Consider the following 24968-nt stretch of genomic DNA (forward strand, 5'->3'; position numbering starts at 1 on the left):
TTCCCTCAGTGACTGGATGCGACTAGTTTTAAGGCCTGCCGGGAGAGCAGAGGCTGGGGGGCCCCACGCGAGCTTCGGAGATGCCTGGTGGTGTGGCCTCCACAGCCCCCGCCCTGCCCGCACTCAGCCGCCTGCCCTGGGGTCTGCTGCTTGCTCCGCTAGCCCTGGGCAGAGAACCTTTCAAGTGGAAACCACTCACCTAGGTCAGTTACTCCGTTACCGGTTCTATGCTGTAACCTAACATCCGCTAACTCTGAGCAGGCGCCCGCTTCTCTTAAACACTATGCACACGTGGAAATGACACGGAGCATTCCACGCCAAAATACCAAGGTTCTGGGCCTGACTTTTATCACCTTTACACTTAGTCCCAACCCTTCCTAAGCTGACGGGGCCCAGTTTTACGACTTGAGGAAAGACAAGGGGACTGTCCCCTGGATGATGCCGGCGGCCTGGCCGCTGAGACCAGTGGCACCTCCCAGGGGGTCAACAGGTGCGAGGCGCCTGCCAGCCTGGCCACTCCGGGGCTGCAAAGACCCCTGGTTACGTGCTCGGTTCGAAGCTCCCTCCCCACTCCCACTGTCCCTCTAAGAAGGGAGGACTCCAGGGAGACAGGGTCCCTGTCCTGCAGCCCAAAACTCATGTGTCTGAGCCGAGCATCCCGCCCCGCGTGTCGGAGACCAGGCCGGGTGGGTGAGGGTGCCGCTGAGCCTCTGGCTGCTGACTCCCGCAGCCTCCACCAGGTGATGCTGGTGGCACGTGCCAGACACTTTTCTAAGCGATTCCTGGATTACTTTTCCCAGGGATGGGATTTTCTTCTCAGTGGGCTGGAATTGCTTGTTAACCAAAGATTTCAGCCACGACCCCGGCCCTGGAGCCGCGGTCATCCTGGGTGACCTTTCCTGTGACGTTGGGGGTCAAGCTGAGCCCTAGTCAGTATCACTGGATCTTGGGTCCCTAAATGGGGTGATCTCAGCTCATGTCCCTGGAGCCGAGATGCCTGCTTCTCACTCTTGTCTGGCTGCGTCGCCCCGTCCTGGTCGCTGCGCCAGGAGACTTCACTGAGGCTGCGGATGTCCGTCCGGAGGCCGTTCTGCGCTCTCGTCGCGGACCCTGTGAACCTGGACCGCAGCTCACGTGGGTATCGGATTAGTTCTGCATCTCACGCTCGTGTTTGGATGTGAAGTGAAACCAAGCTGGTAAAACCACGAAGAAGGGAGGTTACAGGAAATAAGTGACAAAAAATAACTTTTCAAAGGTCAAGACATGTGACCCTTGCTTTGAGTCTTGGCTCCTCCCTGAGTTGCCAACTGAAAGCCATGCCCTCTCCCTCACCTTGGCTTCCTCTGCTGCCAAGCCAGGCCGTACTCCTGGTCCACTCTGTGGGGTGACTGAAAGACCAAACTGTAGCCCGGCTGGTGTGGCTCAGTGGACTGAGCATCGCCCCATGGGCTGAGAGGTCCCAGTTCGATTCCCAGTCAGGGCACGTGCCCGGGTTGTGGGCCAGGGGGCGTGCAGGAGGCAGCTGATAAATGTTTCTCACATCAATGTTTCTATCTCTCCATCTCTCTCTAAAAAAATCAATAAAAATTTTTTTTTAAAAAGACCAAACTGTAGTGTGTGGTCCTTATGCAAATACTACCCAAAGGGTTATTTATTTTATTTTATTTATTTTTTATCCTCACCCAAGGACATTTTTGCATTTATCTTCAGATAGAGCGGGAGGGGAAGAGGGAAGGAGAGCGAGAGAGAGCACGACATTGACTGGTTGCCACCCACAGGACCCCAACCGGACCGGGGACGAACTGCAACCGAGGTATGAGGTACGTGCCCTTAGCAGGAACCAAACCCAGGACTCTGGTCCGCGGGCTGACGCTCTAACCGCTGAACCAAACCGGCCAGGGCTCCTTCCAGTTTCGTTATCTGTAAAACCGAATTGACAATTCCTAGAGCTGGTGGGGGAATTAAAAGCAAAGGCATGGAAGGTGCCCCGCGGGGCCCAGCACGACTCAGCCGGCGTCCACGGAGGCTGCTCTGCTCAGGCGCCAACAGGAGCCAGATGTGCTTTCCATTCTCAGACTTGTCTGTCGCTGTGACACAGTCTTCTCATAATAAGACTGTTGTCAAGAGGAAATGAACCAGGAGAGGAAACAGCAGGGCTCTCTCAGCCAAGTCCCACAAACTTCTGCATCGACACCAGCCGTCCTCCTTGGACCAGTCACCGTGATCCAAAGCTACAGTCCCTGCCGCCAGGGACAAGTTTAGAGAGAGACTGACTGAGAGCAGTCCGAGGAGCTGTGGACGCAGAGCCACGCGGTGGGCTTAGGTGCCTCCCCAGGTGCCACGGGAGCAGAGTCAGCAGGGGACAGTGGACTGTGGGGGAAGATGCAGGCGGGCTTCTCAGAGGAGGTGACGCCAGATCTGGGCTTTGAAGGATGAGCACGATTTTTCTAGGTGGCAGAAGCAAGTGCTCCGAGTGGAAGGACTAAGTTAAGCAAATGTCTGGAGACCGCACGGGTGTGGTCTTCAATGGTAGCAGGTACGCAAAGCAACCCAGGTATGCAATGAGCCTCGGGTGGGTTCGGGACCGTGCTCCTTGCTGGTGACAGAAGGGTGAGTAAGACAGGCATTTTGGGGAGTGTGGGCGAGGAAAAGAGAGGAGGGGTCTGGGAACAAGCCCGTGGGGTGGAGGGAGCCATTTGCCCAGGATCCCACGGTCTGTCCGCGGCAGGTTTCCTTCTGGAAGCCCAGGGCGGGGCGGGCTGAGCGGAGAAGGACCTGGGGGTCGGGTCCAGGGTCCCTGCTCTCCAGGCGAGCAGCAGGCAGGACCATCCTGGGGTGGTGCCTGCTGGGTGATGTGTTTGGTCAGGAGCTTCTCAGAACTTGAGCCTCTGCTTTCACTTTTGCTTCCAGGAACCTTTGCGCCTGGTTTTGCAGACACAGCCGGTAAATAAGCTGCACCGCCGAGAACAACTGGGTCTCGCTCCAGGTCAGCCGGGAGATTCTTGGTAAGTTGGGGAGGGTAGAAGCCCCCCGACCCATCTTCTCATCCTCATAGCACTTTAACACTTTCAATATGTTTTTTATTGATTTTTTTTTAGAGAGAGAGAGAGAAACATCAATGTGAGGGAGAAACATTGATCGGCTGCCTCCTGCACAACCCCTAGTGGGGATCGAACCCGCAACCCGGGCATGTGTCCCAACCAGGAATCGAACCGGGACCCCTCAGTCCACGGGATGACGCTCAGTCCACGGAGCCACAGCAGCTGGGCCTCACAACACTTCCTAAGATGAGGGTTGTTATCAGTACTTTATGGATGAGGGAAAACGGAAGCTTGGGGCAGGTGGGTATTGAGCCCGAGGGCACTGTAGACACTGGCAGAGCCCGGTGGGAGCCCAGGTTTCTGATGCTCCCTCCCTCCCCCGTGGCCCCAAACAGTGGAGAGTGAGTAGGGGACTGCTCGGCCGGGTCCCCAACTCCACCCCAGCTCGCTCAGCTCCTGGGCTACCTGAGGCGTGAGCCAGCGGCCCCAGAGGAAGGGGAATGTTGGGGTGATTTGGAGGAAGCAGAGGAGGGCAGGTGAGTCAGTCTGTTCCTTGCGGCCTGGCCACCCTGAGGTTGCGCCCCGGGGGCTGCTGTGGAGGCCGATGGGGCAAAGGATTTCTATTGAGATTTCAAGAATCCAGAGGTTGTTTCTCCCTCTCAGCTTAGTGCCAGGCCCTGTGGGGAAACTGGGGCCCCGAGAGGGGACACGGCCCGAAGGTGGCCGGGCTTTGCTCCTGTTCTGGGTGTCCCTGGGGGAGGGGAGGGCTGGGATGTCCTGCCCAAGGCCCCGCATCAGATCGGATTGCAACAGGGACCCCATTTGCTCATATCCCCCCCCCCTCTATAAAGATGTTATGGCCACAGGAAGGAGACGGGGAAATAAATGGAACTCTCTGAAATCTGATAGAACTGTCAAAAGTACGTTCAGTCAGAGGGGGTAATTTGTGTGAAATCCGAGCCGTAGTTTGATTTGTTTTCTGCCGGAAAGGGTTTTTCATCTAGATGGACAAGAGAGCCAAATGGAAAGATTCAGTTGTGTGTGAGACGGGGTGGGGGTGGGGCTGCCATGTCCCCACCATGGGACACCCCGCAGGTCGTAGCCCGCTGTGCCGGGAGCAGGGAGGGTGACGGGGACAGGGGGGCAGTGGAGGAACCGCCGGCTCCTGTGTCCACAGATGCGAAGGGTACACAGCTCAAAGGTCATTATTTGTAAAGTCTTAGGGCAAAGCCCACGCATGTAAGTCACCGTACCCTTGGCTCTTGTTACACCGATGAGTCCCTTTGCTAAGGCGATAGTTATCGGTAGTTGATAAATGCTGCTTTGCCTTCTTAAAACCACACCTAACCGCAGTCCTCGTTTGCTTTGCTGCCTCGTCTGCGAGGCGACATTGTCGCAGGCAAAACTGAGAGGAAGTCTCTCTGCAGAAAGACCTGTTTTGATCATGATGGTCCATAGAATAGAAATGATGCAGAGCGTTTTGCTATTATTATTGATTGGACTTGTTTATGTGCTCGTTGGCTGATTCTTGTACGTGCCTTACATATGTGCCTTGTAACTGAACCCGCAACCTCAGCATACGAGGTGACGCTCTAACCAACTGAGCTAGCTGGCCAGGGCCAGGGCCAGAGCGTTTTTTCACAATGAATCCCATGTGACCAGGCTGCTTTCCATTTACCTCCCTTCCCATCTGGGGAAATTCGGCCTCAACTCAGATCCCGTGGTTACAGCAAGGTCCCATCCCCAGTGGGTCCGCAAGAGACGCAACACTGAGCCTTCCTGGGAACGAGCCTGCGGCAGAGACCACACTGTCCAACCGAAAGGCCGGTCATCCACGCACCCTTCGAGCTGATTTGTGACCAAAAGGGGAAACTGTGGGTGAAAAAGGGGTTCTATACAAAGCCTCCTCACAGGGTTTTACAATCATCAATTCCTGACTGGGCAGGTCATGGTGGATAGTCACACCCCAGGCAGACACCTCTTCAGTCAGTTTGTTTTCCGTAAGCAAGCGTGCCTGGGGTGTCTGTGCATTTAGGACCACACACCTTTGAATAACGCCCTCCGGAGAGCGCAGCGTTGCTGACTGTGCAGTAACCCCCACCTCGCGCCCCCCACCTCGCGGTCCCCCGCCTCCGCATCACCTTCCTCATGCTCCCTCCGGAAGTTCAAGTGCACGAAAGAAGCGGAGAAACTGTTCTTCTCCAGAGCAGTTGAGACCTTGCTCAGCTTGACTCAAATAAACTTTTCCAGAAATTCTCCAAGAAAACACAAGTGCCTTAAGGAGGAGGGGAGTTCGGACCCGTCACAACAGGCCTGAGCCTCGACACTGTGCTAAGGGAAGTCAGCCGGGGTCCCAAAGACGGGTGCGGCGTGATCCTGTCACGGAGGTGCTCGCGGGGGGGCCGCGTGTGGTTTTGCTTAGTGGGTACAGAGTTTCCATTTCGCAAGACGAAGAGCCTTCAGGCTGGCTGCAGCCGTGTGAACGTGCCTGACACCACTGGACGCACAGGTGACAGTGTGACTTTATGCCGTGTATTTTTACCATGATAAAAACTTTATTTGAGCCCTGGCCGATTTGGCTCAGCGGTTGAGCGTCGACCTGCGGACCAGAGAGTCCCGGGTTCGGTTCCCGCTGGGGGCACATTCCACAAAAAAACAACCAAAAAACCTACTTTATTTTAAAAAATGTTTTTTCTTTATTGATTTGAGAGAGAGAGAAAAGAAGAGGGAGAGAGAGATAGAAACATCAATGAATGAGAACATCGATTGGCTGCCCACTGGGGATTGGACCCACAACCTGGGCATGTGCCCTGACCAGGAATCGAACCAGGGACCTCCTGGTGTACAGGTCGATGCTCAACCATTGAGCGACAATGGCTGGGCATCATAATAAAAATTTTAAAGGAGAGCCCTGGCCGGTTTGGCTCAGCGGTTAGAGCGTCGGCCTGTAGTCCTGAGAGACCCGGGTTCGGTCCCCGCTAAGGACATGTACCTCGGTTGCAGTTTGTCCCGGCCCTGGTTGGTCGTGCGGGTGGCAGCCACTCGATGTGTCCCTTTCACGTCGATGTTTCTCTCTCTCTCTCTCTGTTCCTCTCTCTCCCTCCCACTCTACCTGAACAAAAAATGGAAAAATGTCCTCGGGTGAGGATAAAAAAAAAAAAATTTTAAAGGAGAAAGGTCTGATTCTTTAAAAAAGAGTACTAAGCTCTGGCCGGTTTGGCTCAGCGGTTGGAGTGTCGGCCTGCGGTCCAGAGAGACCCGGGTTCGGTTCCCGCTTAGGGCATGTACCTCGGCTGCGATTTGTCCCCGGTTCTGGTTGGGGTCATGTCGGTAGCGACCACTCGATGTGTCTCTCTGACATCGATGTTTCTCTCTCTCTATTCCTCCCTCTCTCCCTCCCGCTCTGTCTGAAGATAAATGCAAAAATGGCCTTGGGTGAGGACTAAAACAATAAAAAGAAGACTGCTGAGAGCAGTCAGATGGAAGGACGGACACCCTCACCCGCTGTGACTGTCCGTGTAAATGGTGCCGCTTGTTAGCGTCACAGGGCAGCTCCGGGGATGAAAGGGTTTTTATGTGTTGATACTCTCTGACCCAGTCAGTGCACTGGAAATACCTTAAGGGAAGCAAGCTCAAATACAGGCAAAGTTTTATGCAAGAAGAATGTTTTTGCACTATTTTCATAAAGAATTAGAAACAAGCTAAGGTCCAACCATTGCGGGAGGACAGCAGAGAGGACCGGCGCCGTGGGGAGGGCTGCCCGGAGGGGCCACGGCAGCAGGACCCAGGCCTAGGGGATGGCGGGCCCGGGGAGCTACAGCCCCAGGAATTGATCAAGGCAGAGGCTTGGGCAGAGGGTGCGAGGCGTCATTTCGGAAGGAGGAGTCATTTACAAGCACACGTATGCACGTGAATAAACATTCTGTACATTGAAGAGTAGAGCATTGTCCTCACAAACATGGGCTTTGGACCGGAACAACTGGGTTCAAGTCCTGGCTCCAGCACTGCTGTGAAAACGTGGGCTCACCTGCGTTCAGGTGGAAACCTAGACGGTTTCCTGCGCGTCCAGACGGGAGCCCGGCGGCGCACCACGTGAACCGAGTGCGAGCGTCTGATGCGGGGACACGTAGGGAGCCCTGCCAGGGGCGGACAGTCAACGTTGGCTTTAGCGATTAGTAAACGGAGATGTTCCCAACCTCAAGCAAGTACAAAACCTTCCTCCCCATCTTTTCTTCTGTCTGGTTTTATTGCGTCTTTGGTTTTATACCTCACCAGCTGTCGGTCTCGTGGGATGGTCTCCCTGTGCCCCAGCAGGACAGCGGGGCTGTCACCTGCCTTGGAATGGACTGGGCTGAAGTGAGTAACTTCTCTTAAACAGCGGCCGGCAGGGCCCGGCAGACAGAGAAACACGTTGGATATCTTGGCCTCTGTGGCCATCCCAGAGGGAACCGCCGGAGACCGGGACCCTCGCTGACCCTTGTTGCCACAGCCGGCTCACTTCTGACCCCACAATTTGTTTTCTCTCCCCCAGGGTGAAGCAACACGCCCTCCCAGCCGGGCACAGGCTGGTGAGCCGAGGGAACGCGGTCCCGCGGCGGACACCATGGCCTCAGACGCTGACGAGCTCAGCCCAAGTGGTCAGCTTCCTTCTCTCTGGCTGGTTCCTACTTATGACCTAGAATTGAGGGTGGTGCTGAACCTCGAAGGGGATTGATTAGTGTCCTCAAGCCCCCCAGAGTGGCCAAGGGGAATCCCATCAACCAGGGTCTATGGAGGGCCCTCCTTCCTGGTTCTCTCCCCAGGGTGCTCCTCCCTTGCCCCCCCCCCCCCCCCCCCGCGATGACTCCGAAGGGGCCAGGACAGCCCGCAGAGAGGTGGGAGTCTCATGTCCCCTCTACCGAGAACCTGCTAGTTCCGTGTGGAAACCTTCACCCTCCCTAGCACCCCAACCCTCCTCAGCCATGTTAGGTCTTGACCTATGCTCCCAACTCTAAGCACTTGCTTACGGGTGTGACCGGCTCAGGCAGGAACTTCTGTTGATCTCAAATACTCCTGCAGAGATGGCTGTGTAATCCCCACCCCGCCCCCTTCCCCCGCCCCCGCCATCAGTCAATGCACAGATTTCATGCTCTGGGTCCCCTCCATGGAGGCCCTGGTTTCCTTTCTCCCTCAGTGAATGAAGCAAGAAGAAGGAAAAGCAACCCTCCACCCTCCACCCACACATGTCAACACTGCATTGTCTTGGCAATGAAATCACCCCACAGGAAGCCCGGGGAGAGGAAAATACGGGTTCTTGTTGCAGGCTAAGGGAGGTTAGGACAGGTCAGAAGCCAGGAACTCCTGGGCAGGCTCTGGGGTCCTTGAGGGGGGCCTGGAGCTGGTGGGTTTCGGAGGATAAACAGGACAGGTCTCTTGTTTAAGAAATGCATCCGAAGGTGCCAAAGGGGAGCCCTGGCCCCTGAGACCAGCCTGGAGGGGAGAGAGGGGACTAATCACAGGATTAGAGCTGAAAGCCCCCCCCCCCCAAAGACACCTCTCCACTGCCCATCTTGGAGCATCTGTGAGGAGCGGGAAGACTCCTCTCTGCATGAAAATTTTACTCAATCAGTGGTGTGTGGTCTGAGATAAGATTTTTAAATAAAAAACCAACAGGTAAAGTGTAGGGTAGAATGCAGAAATCACACAAGGGTGGACACGTAGGGCTTCGAAGTACCGCCAAGCAGTGCCCGTCCGCTGGCCTCGGACTCGGCCCTTGCGCTGCCTGCTCGCTGGCGTGGCCGGTAGGTCACCTGAGTTTTGCTTTCCTTTTTGTGAAATGAGAATCAGCCACTTGTGTGTATTTAGCAGGGAACACATTTCCTCTGCACACACAGAACACACACTCGTCCCGTCTCTCACCTGCAGCTCCGTAGTCTCCCACATTTCTGGCCACTCACTTGGGTAGCGTCTCACTCTGCCCTCACGTGGCATTTCCTCTGGGCAGAGAGGCCATTTCTGGTGTCTCTCCCTCTTCTCCTATGACCTCTTTTAACCCTACTTACTTCCTTAAAGTACTTTCGAAATGCAGCCATGTGCGGGGTCAGGGCTTCAGCATGTGAATTTCGGGAGGGACACAGCTCAGTCCATGACGCCAGGTGATGACATCCAAAGTGCCCAGGTGACAGCTGCCAGTGGACACTGACATCGAACCACCTTATTTATTCTCAATACCATTTGTGTTCCACCACGATTTCTTCTAACCTATTCTTTTTTTCTTTCCATCTAGAGAGCAAAGCCTTTCTTTATGCCATTGAGTTTTTGATGGACCCGAGGGACACAGAGAAACTGCAACAGCTGCTCAATGAGGAAACCTGGGGGGGACTTGTGGCTGCAGTCAGTTTGTCCAGGTAACCCCAAGGATGCCTGCATTGCCACCCAGCTCTCCCCCCGATCTAGTTTCCTAGGGCAGGCACCTCCTCCAGGCAGGATCCTGTGGTTGAGGTTGAATATATTCCTTCTCAACAGTCATGAGAACTATTTCCTTCAGATCATCTGTTGGCAGAGAATGACCTCAGGGTGAGAAGAGAAGGAACTTGCAGGGAGACGGTCACGTGAAACTTAACCTCTCTCTGTCTTATTTATCTGTTCATTTTCATTGTGAGGAAAATAAGATAATGCATGTTACCTGTTTAGCCCAGCGACTGACACATATTAGGTGCTCAGTTAACATAAAATTTTATTTATTTATTTATTTATTTTAATTTTTTTTCTTTATTGATTTCAGAGAGAGAGGAAGGGAGAGGGAGATAGAAACATCGATGAGCCCTGGCCGGTTTGGCTCAGCGGTTAGAGCGTCGGCCTGCGGTCCGGAGAGACCCGGGTTCGGTTCCCGCTAAGGGCATGTACCTCGGTTGCAGTTTGTCCCCGGCCCTGGTCGGTTGTGCGGGTGGTGACCACTCCATGTGTCCCTTTCACGTCGATGTTTCTCTCTCTCCCTCTCCCTCCCACTCTATCTGAACAAAATATCAAAAAATGTCCTAAAAAAAATAAAAAGAAACATGGATGAGAGAGAACATCAACTGGCCGCCTCCTGCATGCCCCCCACTGGGGATCAGCCCACAACCTGGGCGTGTGCCCTGACCGGGAATCAAACCAGTGACCTCTTGGTGCCTGGGTCGATGCTCAACCACTGAGCCACACCGGCCTGACTCTCTTGTGTCTTTAAGAGGCTTCACAAACTCGGATGTGGCCTTGGTGTGCATGCACATGAGCCTGTCACCAGCTAAGGTGGGAGTTAGGCTGGTGACGCCTGAGAGTCGGGGGTGCTGGAGGGTGGGCTGGAGAGTCTGAGGGGAACCAAGGTCAGTAGCAGATCCCCAGCTTCATTGCCAAGTGGGGCCCGTGGCTGGACCCAGCAAACTTCAGCTGGGAGGTCGAAGGGCATCAGGCTTGGCAGAGAGCAGATGTCAGGAAAATGACCTTTAAGTTCCCTCTTAGCTCGGAGGTTTTGGTTGTTTAATTAATTCTAAGTTTCCAGAGTTGCCGAAGCGCAGTCTGAGTGCATGACCCCCAGGACCTCCCTTACTTCTGACACCAGCTGCATCTGGGGGGGGTTCCCTAACCCGCCCTCAGCTCCCGCAGTTTCCTGGAAGTCCCACCGCACTCACTGAGCGCCGTCGGGCCCACTTCTCCTCTTTATTATGGGGAAGGACACGGTTCACCGCCAACTGAGGAGAGCCGCGGGGGCCAGAGTCTGCGGGGGTTTCAACGTGAGGCTGCCCTTGCCCTCAGCGCACTGCGTCCTGTATTCACATGTGACAGTGTGTGAGAAGCCGTGCCAACCAGGGAGCGCTCCCTGTGAGGGGAGCGTGTCCTGGCGCTGGCCGCAAGGGTCAGGAAGGTCTGTCCAGGACGCCATGTCAGGCTCTCACGACAGGGACAGACTGGGCTCACCCCGCATACGGCCACGGGAGCTGGGGGTCTGCGGCCACCAGCAGAGCGAGGGGTCGGGGCTGAAAACTACTAAGGGGAGGTGTGTCTCAGGCAGGGGGTTCTTGCTCAACCGACGGGTCCAGGACGTATGCATCAAAGTTGGGGGATGAGAAATTTGATCCCATATATCAAAGATGATCAGACATTAAAAGTGGGGGCAGTCCTGCCCTGGCCGGTTGGGCTCAGTGGTGAGAGCGTCGGCCCCCGGACCAGTGGCTCACGGTTGGATTCCATCAAGGGCATGTACCTGGGTTTCGGTTGTCCCGGCCCTGGTTGGGTCATGTAGGAGGCAGTCAGCCAGTGTGTCTCTCTCGCATTGATGTTTCTCTCTTTCTTCTTCTCTCTAAGCCTGTTCTTGGATGAGGATTAAAACAAAAATGTGGGGATGTTGCCAAACTGACTGAGCAGGATTCTTGTTAAGACTGTGAGGTACAGGCTGTCAAGGGCAGAAGGTGGAAGGCCAAGGTCAAGGCCTCGCTGAGAAGAAGGCTCAGAAGAGCCTGGCGGGAATTTGGCAGAGTCAGTGCACAGAGGTTCACTGGGACTGCTGCCCACATGGCTGACCTCCGTCTCCAGCCCCGCCTGGAGGTCTAACTCATGCCTGTAGTTTCCAGTTCCTTCGTAGGCCAGACCTGATACCGCATGGCCCAAAGCCTCCATCACACATCACCTTGTCAGACTTTCCCGTGGCCAAATGCCTGGCAAACAATGACACTCCTATTAGTCAGGACATTCTAGGATCCTAGAGGTCACTTCCCAGTAGCCGAGGGCAAAGGGCAGACCTCTCTGTGGTCAGGTTAAGTCTTCGCCACACTCTAAGCTTCTCTAAGTGAAGGTTTTTCTGCCCCAACCCCCTGTTCTGTGCTCAGCCTTGGAGTCCCACTGTGCAGACACTGGCGGGGATGGGTCACCCCTGGTGAGAAGCCGTCTTTATCCAATACTTACCACTGAAGGGCATCTTGCCCAGCCGGTGTGGCCCAGTGGTTGAGCATCGACCCATGCACCAAGAGGTCACTGGTTCAATTCCCAGTCAGGGCACATGCCCGGGTTTCGGGCTCAATCCCCAGTGGGGGCATGCAGGAGGCAGCTGATCGATGTTGATGTTTCTCATTGATGTTTCTGTCTCTCTCTCCCTCTCCCTTCTTCTCTCTAAAAATCAATTAAAAAAAAAAAAAGTGAATACACCTCATTAAAAAAAAAAAAAGAGCATCCTGAGGGGACTTTTCCTGCCCTGGCAGGTTTGGCTCAGCGGTTAGAGCATCAGCCTGTGGTCCAGAGAGACCCGGGTTCGGTTCCCGCTAAGGGCATGTACCTCGGTTGCAGTTTGTCCCCGGCCCTGGTTGGTCGTGTGGGTGGCAGCCACTCGATGTGTCCCTTTCATGTCGATGTTTCTCTCTCTCTCTCTCTCTCCCTCTCAGTCTATCTAAACAAAAAATGGAAAAATGTCCTCAGGTGAGGATAAAAAAAAGAGGACTTTTTCTTATTTATTCCCTGAGTGAATAAGTACTATGGAACATCTACAAAATAGGTGTTTAACGTTGAAAGAAAAATTCCTTACATCTGTAAAATTCTTTTCTACTTGATCTGTAGTCAAAGCCCTGTGATTATGCAGGAAGGATCTTACTGAGCCCATTTTGCAGATAAGCAAACTGCCTTTGCTAATCGCTTGACCTTCATCATTACAGGGATGAGGCAGATGAGCTATATGCAGACTTGAGCCGGCTGAAGAGACTGATGGCCACGGAGGACAGAGACATGCCCTCGAAAGACCAGCTGCACAGGGAGCAGTTTCTGAGCGAGTTTCGGCAGGTACAACAGAAGCTTGAAGAGCGCATAGGGATGCTCTACGCCCTCGCAGACCAGGTGGACAAGATGCACAGGGACTGTACCATCTCCAAAGTAGTGGCCACGTCCACCAACGTTGTGTCTGGCATTCTGACCATCGTCGGCCTGTCTCTGGCACCTGTGACGGCAGGGGCTAGTCTGGTGCTTTTGGGAACTGGGCTGGGACTGGGGGTCGCAGCCTCTGTGACCCATGTGTCCACCAGCATCGTGGAGCACTCCAAGAACGTGTCAGCGAAGGCTACAGCCAGGCGCCTGGTGTCAGGCGACATGGACTCAGAGAAGGTGGTCACAGAGGTCCTCCGTTTCAGCACACCCCACGTTGCTTCCTTGGCGAAGAAATGTGTCGCGTCCCTGCTGGCCCTGGTGAGCAACGTCCGTGCCCTCAAGCTGGCCAAATCCAACCCTGTCTTAGCAGCCCAGGCCAACTTGTTCATGAAGACGGGGGTGGCCACGACCTGGAGCAGCGAGCAGCTGCAGAAGGCATTTGGAGGCACGGCTCTGGCGATGACCAAAGGGGCCAGGGTCTTCGGTGCAGCCACTGCGGGGCTGTTCCTTCTGCTGGATGCGATCTACCTGGTGAAGGAGTCGGTGCACTTGCATAAGGGCGCAAAGGCGCAGTCGGCTAAAGACTTGAGAGAGCAGGCCCGGGAGCTGGAAAGTAAGTTGAAGAACCTCAGCAACATTCACAAAATCCTGCAAGAGGAACGGATCCCCTGATCCCCAGACCGCGCAGGGAGCAGGGACGTGTGTGGGACAAAAGCGTGGAGGTGACTTCTTAGAGGGAAAAGGAGGGCGCGATACAGCTGGTGGAACTGGTGTCGAGGAGTTTGGTGCTCCTGTAGCTGAGCACAGCCAGGGAGGGGCTCATGCAGGTGGGCCAGCGAGACGGACGGAACCTGGAGCCTGGAAGAAGGGACAGGAGAGCGAGGAGAAACTTCATTTTGGACCAAAAAAGACATTGGGGTCATGAATAAAGGGAGTGACATGGAGGAACAAGCAGTGAGAAGGCCAGAATGACTGAAAAGTGAAAATGAGAGAAAACCAAGGGGTGGAATGGTTGGACGGTGGAGGTGACTGCCCCTCGGTTGGCCCTCCCGTGGTTGGCGTCTCTCCCTGCTTTCCAGTTCCAACGCGCCCGTGTCTTCCAGCAGGTTTCTCTGAGTCAGGCAGTGACTTCTTTTTTAAAAAACACTTTATTCTTTTCAATCACACTTGACATACAATATCATATTAGTTTTAGGTATACGATATAGTGATTAGAAAGTGATCACCCGGTAAGTCTGGCACCCATATGACCCCATTTACGGTTATTACAGTTTTATTGACTGTAGGTGGTGACTTCTTGATGATGCTGATGATGATGGGGGGGTGTGATGGTGGTGGTGATGATGTTGCTGTGGGAGGGATGACAGCGGAGCGGGTGGGACATCGGACACGTTGCTGGTGCTCTTTGGGACCAGGGTGCTCCAAGAGACCATTGAACATTCCAGAGGAACGCCAAGCGCCGTGTTGGAACAGTGGTTGATTTGAAAAAAGAAAGAAACCCGACGCGGGCAGCCAGTCTACCAGAGTGGGCCATGGGGCACGGCCTCTCCGTCAGTCTGCGGGGGTGGGCGCTGGACACGGTGATCTTTTATTTTCTTTTTACTTTTTAAATCCTCACCTGAGGATATTTCTTCATTTATCTTCAGGTAGACTGGGAAGGAGGGATGGAGAGAGAGAGAAACATCAATGTGAGAGAGACACATTGACTGGCACCTCCCGAATGACCCGGACCAGGGCCGGAGAACTAAGGTATGTGCCCTTGACCAGAGTTCAACCCACAGTGGTTTGGGCCGCGGGCTGATGCTCTAACCGCTGAGCCAAACCGGCCAGGGCCAAGGTGGTATCTTAGATCCGCCTGTTTCTCCCCATCTTGTGTTCTGTAGACTTTGGCTCAACAAACACGGACCAATACACTGAGCCTTTGTAGTGCGGATTCGTGGCTCATCCGGGCCCTGGGTTCCTGTTTCCCTTTCTCGTGAGCCTGTCCGCCAGGGTCCCAGGAAGCAAACTCCCGTTGCTCCTCCTGCTCGCTCACTGGGCTCCCACTGTCCGTCTAGTCATGTCCCTGAGACCTCAGCGCCCCCTCTGCGCCGCTGGGACGCCTGGGGAAGCTTGTGCACATCTGGCTGGGGCTGAGCACGGGCGTGTTCCTCCCCCAGCAGCTGGGACCCAGGACTGACTGGCACACGAGGCTGGTTAAGATCAGAAGGGCTTGCCCTGGCCGGTTTGGCTCAGCAGTTAGAGCGTCAGCCTGCAGTCCAGAGAGACCCGGGTTCGGTTCCCGCTAAGGGCACGTACCTCTGTTGCGTTTTGTCCCCGGCCCTGGTGGTCGTGTGGGTGGCAGCCACTCGATGTGTCCCTTTCACGTCGATGTTTCTCTCTCTATCTCTTCCTCTCTCTCTCCCCCACTCTATCTGTGCAAAAAAATGGAAAAATGTCCCCAGGTGAGGATAAAAAAAAACACATCAGAACAGAAGGGCTTGTTTGCAGGGGTGAGAGAGGGTCATCGATAAACAGAGAGACAGAGGGAGACAGTGAGAGACAGCCAGACAGCATATATCCTCTCCGAAGCTATCCTCACATTTCACCTCCTTCTAGAGCTTCCAGAATGGCCTTCTTGAGTTTACCGTGTGGTACCGCCCCTGCCTCTAGCTGTTCTCCACGCTGAGCCTGAACAGCCCTCGGGAACTCAGATCTTATCCAGCGCCTGCTTCCAGCTCCTCACTGGCTTCCCACCGCGCTGCAGCCTAAAGCGACCTGCTGTCGCCTGGCGGCCGAGGGCAGGGCCCAGGCAAAGCTCCCTGGGGTTCATTTGGGAAGTGATGCCCGGCAGCCGGACTGAGACCCAGGGCAGTGAAGCAAGACAGGACGGAAACAAGACATGTTCTTGATTTTTGTTATAACCCAGTAATTCTCCATCCGCTAGAAGAAGGAACCTCCCCTGGGTTCCTTGAACCCGAGTTGTTTTTGCAAAAATTCTTGAAGAGGAAGGTATGCATCAGCCATGACCACAAGGGTATTGACCATGAGCTTAACTAGTCAGGAGATGCCAGACGGGGCAATGAGACATTCAAGGCTAGGGTCTAGTAAATGTTAAGAAATATAAAATAAACAACGTGTGCAGTTACTAACTGCTGATATCTGTTTCTGTACACGCAGCTTGCTTGCTCTGCTAAACTCTTGAGTAACCCCTGTCCTATATAAGCAACCCTCCCCCTGAGCTCGGGGCTGCGGTTCTCTGTGTAGGTTGGCTGCAGTCCCTGCGCAGGTAATAAAGCTCCTAATATTCAAAATTACTTTGTGTCCGAGTGAGGTTGATTCTCCTGGGTTACAACAATTTTGTCGCCCATGTGGGCGACTGAGTCTGCGGACCTTCTGAGGAGTCTTCATGGCCTCAGACTCACCCTCTGCAGGGAGAAGAGAGGGAAGCGTCTGGCATTGCTCCCACCCCCAGCTGGCTTTCATTCTCTGGATTTCCTACCTGTGGAGCAGGTGCCAGACCGGCTTCCACGGCTGGTGCCCAGGGCAGAGAGCAAGACACTCAGGACACGCGACATTCCCCTAGGAAGTCCCCTAAGTCACTCGCAAGGGGCCTCGGGGCCATGCATGTCCTTCTGAATACAGCCCCTTGCAGGAGACTTTGCTCAGTCCCTCTGGGTCTCTATCAGCCAGTGTTTCCCTGAGGCCTTCAGTCGATTCTTCCATTTCTTCCTGAAGTCCGATCACCCGACACATGTGCCTCACTTCTTTGTCATTCTTCATCAGTCCTTGGATAATGGCGTTTTCATGGATTTCTCCCGGGCACTGAGTGTTTCATGCGTATGAAACAAGGAGGTGCGGCAGAGACTGCAACCAGCACTGACTGTTGCTGCCAGGGGTGTGACCACGGTCCGATCCTGGAAGGGGCAGGGCCCCAAGAGGAGGAAGGGACATCTAACTCCCACGAAGGGAACAGGCGTGGAGGACGTGATCAAAGGCACTTTCTCAAGGGGTTTAGTAAGAACTACAGAGGGGCCCTGGCCGGTTTGGCTCAGCTGTTAGAGTGTCGGCCTGCGGTACAGAGAGACCCGGGTTCGGTTCCCGCTAAGGGCGCGTACCTCGGTTGCAGTTTGTCCCCGGCCCTGGTTGGTCGTGCGGGTGGCAGCCACTCGATGTGTCCCTTCACATCGATGTTTCTCGTGCTCTCTCTTCCTTTCTCTTTCTCCTGCTCTATCTGAACAAAAAAAATGGAAAAATGTCCTCGGGTGAGGATAAAAAAAAAAAAAAAAAAAAAAAAAAAAAAGAACTACAGAGGGGCCTGGCTGGTGCGGCTAGTGGTTGAGCATCGACCCATACCCCAAGGGGTCACTGGTTCGATTCCCGGTTCGATTTCTGGTCAGGGCACATGCCCAGGTTGTGGGCCTGATCCCCAGTGGGGGGCATGCAGGAGGCGGCCAGTCGATGTTCTCTCTCATCGATGTTTCTATCTCTCTCTCCCTCTCTCTTCCTCTCTCTCTAAAATCAATAAAGAAAAATAATTTTAAAAAAAGAACTACAGAGGGACAGCTAAGCGCAGAGCAGGTCTGAGCAGGGAGATCAGAATGAAGTATTTCAGAAGTTGCCCTGGCCAGTTTGGCTCAGCAGTTGGAGCCCTGGCCTGCAGACCACAGAGTCCTGGGTTCGGTTCCCACTAGGGGCACGTACCAAAAAAAAAAAGAAGTAAATGTATGAGTTTCTAGGTGCCAAAGATGTCGATGGGGAGGAAAGACTGGCCTGCACCCCGAGAAGCCCATGCAGGAGGACACTGGGGGTACTGGGAGGAAAAAGGGGTTGAAGAAGATGGGACACACTCAAGGGGCCTGGGATGAGAGCCGCGGGTATTCGGGCCAGAGTTAGGTGTTCGGTGGGTGGGAAAAGGCCTCCCCCATGGACTCGCCCGCTCCGGGAAGTGATGGGGCTGGACACTTTCCCCAGTGGAAGCTTCTGGCAGACCCCAAACTTCTCGGTTTCTTCTCTCTCAGTACGGTTGGCCCCACAAGGTGGATTCCAGAAGCGTATCTTGGGAAACCAAGGTCTAAGTCTCAACGTAAAAACACAGGACAAGGAAGGGAGGCACTCGGACCCAGAGAACGGGGTTAACCCTGTCCACGGTGGAGCAGGGACAGGACCGACTGAAGCAAGCAGGGGAGATGATCTCTGGGAGACACCAAATGAGACAGGAGAGACCGAGGCCACAAGCTGTCAGAGGCGGGTCTCATTGCGCGTGGGAAGCGCTGCGGGGAGGAAGGTCCCTGCTGCCTTGGAAGCCACACGATTACCAAGGCCACGGAGCTCAAAGGCCACGGAGCTCAAAGGCCACAGAAACGGCTTCGTAGCTTCAGGAAGGAGCAGCTGAAGGGGGAGCCCTGGTCTCCTAACCAGAGTTGCACCCAATCCACCTTGACTTTGAATTCCACAAGTCTGTCGCTTGAACCTTTCCGAATCCTCCTCCTGCCTGAGCAGGCGCCAGAGCCTCAGGTCCGAGGAACATCTGAAAGATGGATCGGGATGTGCCTCTGTCCCGTGGCCATGTCTGCCCCTCTGTCTCCAGCCGCCACAGTGGCCCTGGGCTCCAGCCCCTGGTCTTCAGGCCAGAAGCTGGTGGGCTTTTCCTCACTCAGCAACAATCAAGCATGCACTTTCTGCTGAACCCCTGAATCTGCACTTCACTCCCCTCAAAATCTCTGCTTTCGCTCCTTCCCCGGAGCCCCGAGGGGTTCTCTGGTACTTGGGTCGTTGGCAGAAGAGTCCACTTCTTAGGAGCTTCATTGAAATTCTTTTTCAGACTTTGTTCCTTCGCTGACTTACTGTGTGATGCTGAGCAAGTCGTTGCCCTGGACTTTGCCTCAGTTTCCCCTCCTCCACAATGAGAGAAGTACATGGTAAAGAAGTAAATGAATTGCAAACGGTGGCATGCCCTTCCGATGTAACAGTACCCACGTCTGTGACCCCCACAGGACAGTAAGGGTCCAGGGTGACATTGATGCTAGTGAGACAGGCCCTCTGGGGAGGGGGAGCCTGGGCCTCTGTGTTCCAGGCCCCTACCCCCTCCCCCGGGGAGGGGAATTGGAACGGTGAAGACCAATGACTTCGGAGTCCCACCTGGGTTTCTCTTCTCTCTGGGACCTCGGGTAAGTTGTTTTCCAATCTGAGCCTCGATTTCTTTCTTTATGAAGCAGGTACCTCCTTCCTCGAGGGGCTGTGACTCTAAATCCGAAACAGCTCATAAAGCCCTCAGCATAAATCTTCGACAGACAGCGGGTGGCTGCTCTCCGGAGCCAGCACAGGGCCTCCCGAGTGGAGTGTCCGTGACGCCTGCCCTCCCTCGGCGTCCTGGCTTCCAGAGAAGGATGTGTAGTCAAGCAGAGATGCGCTGCTGCGGAAGATTCAGGTTTGCTGTGAACAGGCCCTGTGTCCGTCCAAACGCTGTTGTTCACCAACATGTGCTTTGTAACTTCTACAGTTTTGTTTTGTTTTTAATCCTCACCCAAGAATATATCTTTATTGATTTTAGAGAAGAAAGGAGAGAGCGAGAGAGAAACATCGATGGTTGCCTCCAGTACGTGCCCAACCAGAGATCCAGCCCACACCTAGATACGCACCCTGACCAGCAATTGAACCTGCAACCTTTCGGTGTACGGGACAAGGCTCCAACCAGCTGAGCCACCTGGTTAGGGCTTAACTTCTACTTTCATTCAAAAGCAATTTACCTCCGACTACTGGATTGAGCCTGGGCCTCGTGCAGGACACGGGGACGTAGACGTACTTGAGAAACCCACAGTCCAGTCCCACTGTCTGGTGGAAGGGAGACAGACAAGAAAGAGGGCAGCGGCGGGGACAATCAACTCTGCCAGGGGGGACCCAGGAGGGTTTCTCCGGAGGTGTCGCCTGCTTTGGGCTTTGGGGTATGACCTCAGATGGCCCTGGAGAGGGAGGCATGGGCAAACACCTGGGGGCACCCAGCGGGGACAGGGCACTCAGCAAGGGCGGTCAGCCCAGCGGCTGGCACCTGACACCAAAGGTGTGCCCCAAAGCCTCCTGCTCTGCGGGGTCTGGCACCGTGTCTAATAGGGCAAAGGGGAAAGCGGGGCTGGGGAAAAGCCCCTCCAAGCCCCTGGCACTTCATGGCTAGAGCACCACCCCGAACCCCAGTGGAGCCTGCACCGGCATTTATACCTGGCACCAGAGCCAGTCGGTGCCTGGCAGCCCCAGGCCCCAGGCTCCGGGTCCTTCCCTCCAGATGTGCGAGCGTTTGCTTTTCATCCAAACTAAGAGCAGATCCGGGGGTGGCCTGCTCAATTAGCCCATCGTTTTAATGCAGCTGGAAAGACCTCCGCGCATCCTCATCTGCGCTCACCCCGCAGGGAAGACCTTAACTTCAAGGAAAACTCAGGTTCTCCCTGCTAAACCAGCCTCACCTGGCCCGGAGGGGCAGCTGGCAGCCACTCAGGACTGTGGGTGACAGACGAATGAGGTGGTCCTGTGGGCCCTCCAGCTTTTGCCTCGTCTTTGTACACTAACCTGTTCACCGGGGAATTCCCTTTTTGCTGTATGCAACGTTTGACGTATTTATACGTCCCGCCCGGTTAACAGGTTAAGAAGGTTTTCTGTGTGTGTGAAAACTTCCCCAGATTTGTTTCAAACCTGCATTGCACAGCACCGTTCCCTAGGGCATTTGAGTAAAGCAACAACAGCCAAAGTCACGTGCTGAATTCACCGCGCACTTTGCAGGTGGCGCCCAGAGCCCAGGTCGCGGAGGGGCTGCGGTGGCTGAGCGGCAGGAAGTGAGCCGAGGGGGCGTGGGGGTGGGGGTGTGACTGTGACTCTGACACAGGTCCTGGATTGGCGCGTGCAGCTGCAGAGGGGACAGGCCGGCCTGGGAGCCTGAGGGTGGGGGCTGGGCAGAGCATGGCCTTCCTCTCCGCTCAGCCTCAGAATAAGCCTTAGTAACAGGATCGTCGTCCCCATTTACCTCAGCTAAGGCAGCAGAGCCTGGATTTAAATGTCGTCTGACTGCTCCTTCTCCCAGGGGTGGAGGCAGGGTGGCAGACTGAGGCCTCTCTGGGCTCCCCATGGGTTCCCAGACCACGGGGGCATGAGCAGACCCCAGAGGCAGCGGCCGGGCGTGCTGCTCCCTGGCACTTGGAGAAAGTAGAGGAGAAAGAGGTGGAACACCGCAGGCCAGAGCCCCATGGGCAAGAGCTTGGGGGACATCATGGTGTGACCTGGGTCAGAACTGCTCCCAGGGACCTGAATGCCCCAGGGCGCTAATGAGGGAAGAGTTTTCTTTTTATTTGTGTTTATGTTTTTTTTAATCCTCATCTGAGGATATTTTTCCATTTATCTTCAGATAGAGTGGGAGGGAAAGAGATAAAGAGAGAGAAAAAAACTTCCACATGAGACAGACACATTGACTGGTTGCCTCCCACATGACCCTGACCAGGGCCAGGGACCAAACCACAATTGAGGTATTTGCCCTTGACTGGAATCGAACCCGTGACTCTTTGGTCCACAGGCTGATGCACCAACGGCTGAGCCACACCGGCCAGGGAGGAAGATGGTTTCTTTTAAAAATAGGAGGAAGTTGCCTGGCCGGTGTGGCTCAGTGGTTGAGCGTTGCCCCATATACCAAGAAGTTGCTGGTTCAATTCCCGGTCAGAGCACATGCCCTGGTGGTGGGCCCGATCTCCAGTGGGGGGCATGCAGGTGGTGGCCAATCGATGTTCTCTCTCATCGATGTTTCTCTCTCTCTCTCAAATCAATAAAGGAAAACAATGTTTTTAAATAAATAAATAAAAATAGGAGGAAGTGAGAGGTTGTTTCAACCTCCCTGTCTGTCAGGTCCAGTGAGGCCCCCAGAGAGAAGTGACTTGCTCAGGGTCCCTGGCCCTCAGTTCAGGACTGCGGGGTGATGGGAGAAGTCAGAGGGGGTCCCGCATGTCCCGGGTGTAGGGAGGGGGCAGGGCACGGTATGAAGTGTCTAAAGCATGACCCCGGCTTTGTCACTTCAAAGAAAGAGCCACTGCATGCACATGCGTGTGACCGTAGAAGCAGAGACAAACAGCACACAAACCAGGCTGTCACCAGCAGTCACTACCTCCGTGAGGGACAATTGGAGGGGGTGGAAGATAATCCATTTCTTCCTTTAGAAACTTCTGAATTACTAAAATAATAATTTTCCCTTAAATCCCCGAGTTGGAACGCCTGGGGTTGACATCTACTCTGCCCAGCGAGTGCTGTGTGACCCTGGGTAAGTCACATCCCCTCTCTGGGCTTCATTTCTTTTCACCTGCTAAAGCTGGACCCTGCAGGGCTGTGAGCATCCAAGGAGGCTCTGAGTAGTGATGGGAGAAGTAGGCTTTCTCAGGAGGGCAGGTGGCAGGAGGAGAAGCAGGGATTGCAAACCCAAATGCCCCAGAGGCCAGACAGGAAGTGGGGTGAGCTGGAAACTCAATCTGGCTACTCAGATGGAGCTCAGGTTGCTGAGTAGGAGTGAGGGCCTGGTGTGGCCCATCTCATGATTAAAGAGATCCCCGAATTATAGATTGATGTGAAAATTCCTGAAATTAAAATACTGGCAAATAAATGAAATCTTTAAATGATGTGTGTAGAACAATGGTGTATATGCACACACATACACACGTGCACAGCCACCAGCCAGTCTCCACTTCGAAACGTGGGCTGCCAGTTGTATTTTATTGCACCAAATGCTGCTTCTTTTGCTTCCTCTTTCTCCCCAACACCAGTGTCGTGTTTTCTAGTGGGAATGGGCCCCGATTTACCCACTGTGCCTGAATAAATGCACTGCTCCTGAGTTTCCTCAATTTTTAAAAAATATGTATATTAGGAACAGCGCCGAGCTGCTGACCAGCTCTCGGGACGACGGCCTCGGGACACTGCCCAACCTGGAACGTTCGTGCACCTTGCCTTCCGTGCCCACGCAAGGACCGGATCCACACGGGCAAGGGAGTGTCGGCTCTCCTTGAAACGAGCAAGGTGAGTCAGCCGTGATAATCAGAACAAAGGAGAAAGTTCCTCTCCCAGCCACTCGGGTCAGCACGGCGTTGGCGTCCCCGAGCTTAGCGGGGCAAACGAGAAACACACAGAGGTCCTCTCCGAAGGCCGCATGCCTGACAGCCCTCCGAGGGCACCGAGGATGTGTGAGCAGCTCATCGGCGAGGTGCCCGTTCGCACGAGGAACGGGAAGAATTTGTTTGCCGTTTGGAAATGCTCTGGCCAGTGGGCATCTCTTCCGGATTCCCCAACACTATCCGCCAGTCCGACATGAAGGAGAGAGATCTTATACTGGGGACTTGGCTTAGTTTGGGGAGTCCAGGAAGGCTTCCCTGAAGAAGGGGCATTTGAGCTGACATTTGAGGGCTGACCAAGGGTTGAGGACGATGGGGAGGAAAGTGGTGTAAGAGTGTTCCAGAGAGAGGACTGCAGCTGCAAAGGCATGTCTGGGGGGAGGGCCACAGGAGACCTGAGGTCCAGAATCTGAACGAAGGCCAGCGTGGGTCGGCAGGGACACCGCTGGAGCTGCAGTGTGGTCACTCGGGTTTCCCCTGCCAGGACTCCTGCCGAGACCTCCAGCACTGGGCTGTGCTTGGAAACTGGGGGGTGAAGGGTGGCGCTGGAGCACTGGACACTGCAGCAGCCTCTGCAGGGACCGGAGGTGGCACTGTCGGCACAGACATCACCGCTGTTGGAGCTGTGCGTCAGCGGCCCGGGACCTTCGGACAATGCCACAGAGCTGCTGCTTTTGACGTCAGCAGTAACAGGAGACCTGTGAGCAGAGCAGGGAGGGACCCATGGCTGCACCAGCAAAGGGCCAGGGGAGAGCACACACTGCCGCTGGCTCCTGAAACCCACCCGACGGGTCTGGGAAACCAGCCGAGCGGGAGGGCCAGGGCTAGAGAAATACTGCTGTGCGACCGGCTCTGCCAGCAGCTGGAGGCCAGGGAAGCAGGTCGCATTCACCTTCACCGTCCACACTGAGAGCAGGGACTCCCACCTCCTAGCAGGCCTGGCTGTTTGCCTGCAGAACACAGTGGGCCGGGGTGAGGGTGGGTCAGGTCCAGATGAGAGAGGTGTGCAGTGCCCCTCCAGCCTCGGCCCTGCACCCTGACTCAGGAGCCCGTTTCACACAGGCCCCTGTGTGTCCTCCGGCCCCTTCCTGTTGTCTACCCCGTCCCTCTGGGCTGGGCAGTGGTTCTCAAACGCATTATAGTAGGCGCTGAGGCAATGGGCTGCGTTCTTCTGGTGTCCCCCCTTCTAGAGACACGGTAAAGTCATATTCCTGTCCTCCTTCTGGTTGGGTGGGAATGTGTAACCAGAGCTCGAACCACTGACTTTTGAATGGACATAGTATGTGTCCATTCTCAGCCGCCACATTTCATGGTAATGTAAGACCCCTTTCCTCTGCCAGCAACAGCCCCTGTTCCAGAGACTGACTGCTCCATTTCCTGGGCCCCGGAGGGAAGAGCAGACTGCCCCCGTCCCTGCGGAACATGCGTCGTGATCAGGAGGTAACCCTTGTTGATGTAAACCGCTGGAATTTGGGAAGTATTTGCTACCGCAGCCAAACCTAGACTATCCTGGCTGATACAAGCAAAACCCCTGGAAATTATGGCACTGTTTGTAGACCACTGTGGAAGGTGCATATCTTCCCTTCCTCGTATAAGCTAGGCTTACTACTAACAATAATGAATATCCCTCATTGAGTGCCTACTACGTGCCAGGCATTATACTAGTTTCTCTGGCAAATGTTTCCCACGAATCCCCACCACAGCCCTGTGTGTTTGGTGTTACAGACCTGCGCAGCATAACTAGTCTCATCAATAGAGATGAAGGGACTGAGGCTAAGGGAGCCTGAAGGTCGACACATAGTGAGTAAGCGGTAGAACTGAGATTCAAATGCCGGGTCCTTTGAGCCCCCAATCCTGACCTTTCCACCACTAAGCTGCTGGTATAGATAAAGCAGGACTAGGCCGAGGAAGAAAAAACCCATGCATTTTAAAAAGAAATGATCTCTTAACAGGAAAACAC

At 54.7% G+C, this 24968-nt stretch overlaps 1 protein-coding gene across 3 annotated transcripts; it reads left to right on the plus strand.

The window, feature by feature from the left end:
- Positions 1 to 1833: 1833 nt before the first annotated feature.
- On the plus strand, positions 1834 to 14581 carry LOC118624588 (apolipoprotein L2-like). 3 transcript variants are annotated; one of them, XM_036252989.1, is made up of 5 exons: positions 1834 to 2610; positions 2911 to 3005; positions 7573 to 7678; positions 9307 to 9427; positions 12698 to 14581. In XM_036252989.1, the coding sequence occupies exons 3-5, from the start codon at positions 7645 to 7647 to the stop codon at positions 13572 to 13574; spliced, it is 1032 nt and encodes a 343-aa protein (XP_036108882.1). In that variant the 5' UTR covers positions 1834 to 2610; positions 2911 to 3005; positions 7573 to 7644; the 3' UTR covers positions 13575 to 14581. The 3 variants fall into 3 exon arrangements, with proteins under 3 accessions (XP_036108882.1, XP_036108880.1, XP_036108879.1); XM_036252987.1 differs by having other exon boundaries at positions 1834 to 2536; XM_036252986.1 differs by lacking the exons at positions 1834 to 2610; positions 2911 to 3005 and adding an exon at positions 7098 to 7397.
- The last annotated feature ends 10387 nt before the right edge of the window (positions 14582 to 24968 follow it).

The sequence above is a fragment of the Molossus molossus genome, unplaced genomic scaffold (assembly GCF_014108415.1).
Source record: "Molossus molossus isolate mMolMol1 unplaced genomic scaffold, mMolMol1.p scaffold_m16_p_10, whole genome shotgun sequence".
Taxonomy (NCBI): Eukaryota; Metazoa; Chordata; class Mammalia; order Chiroptera; family Molossidae; genus Molossus; species Molossus molossus.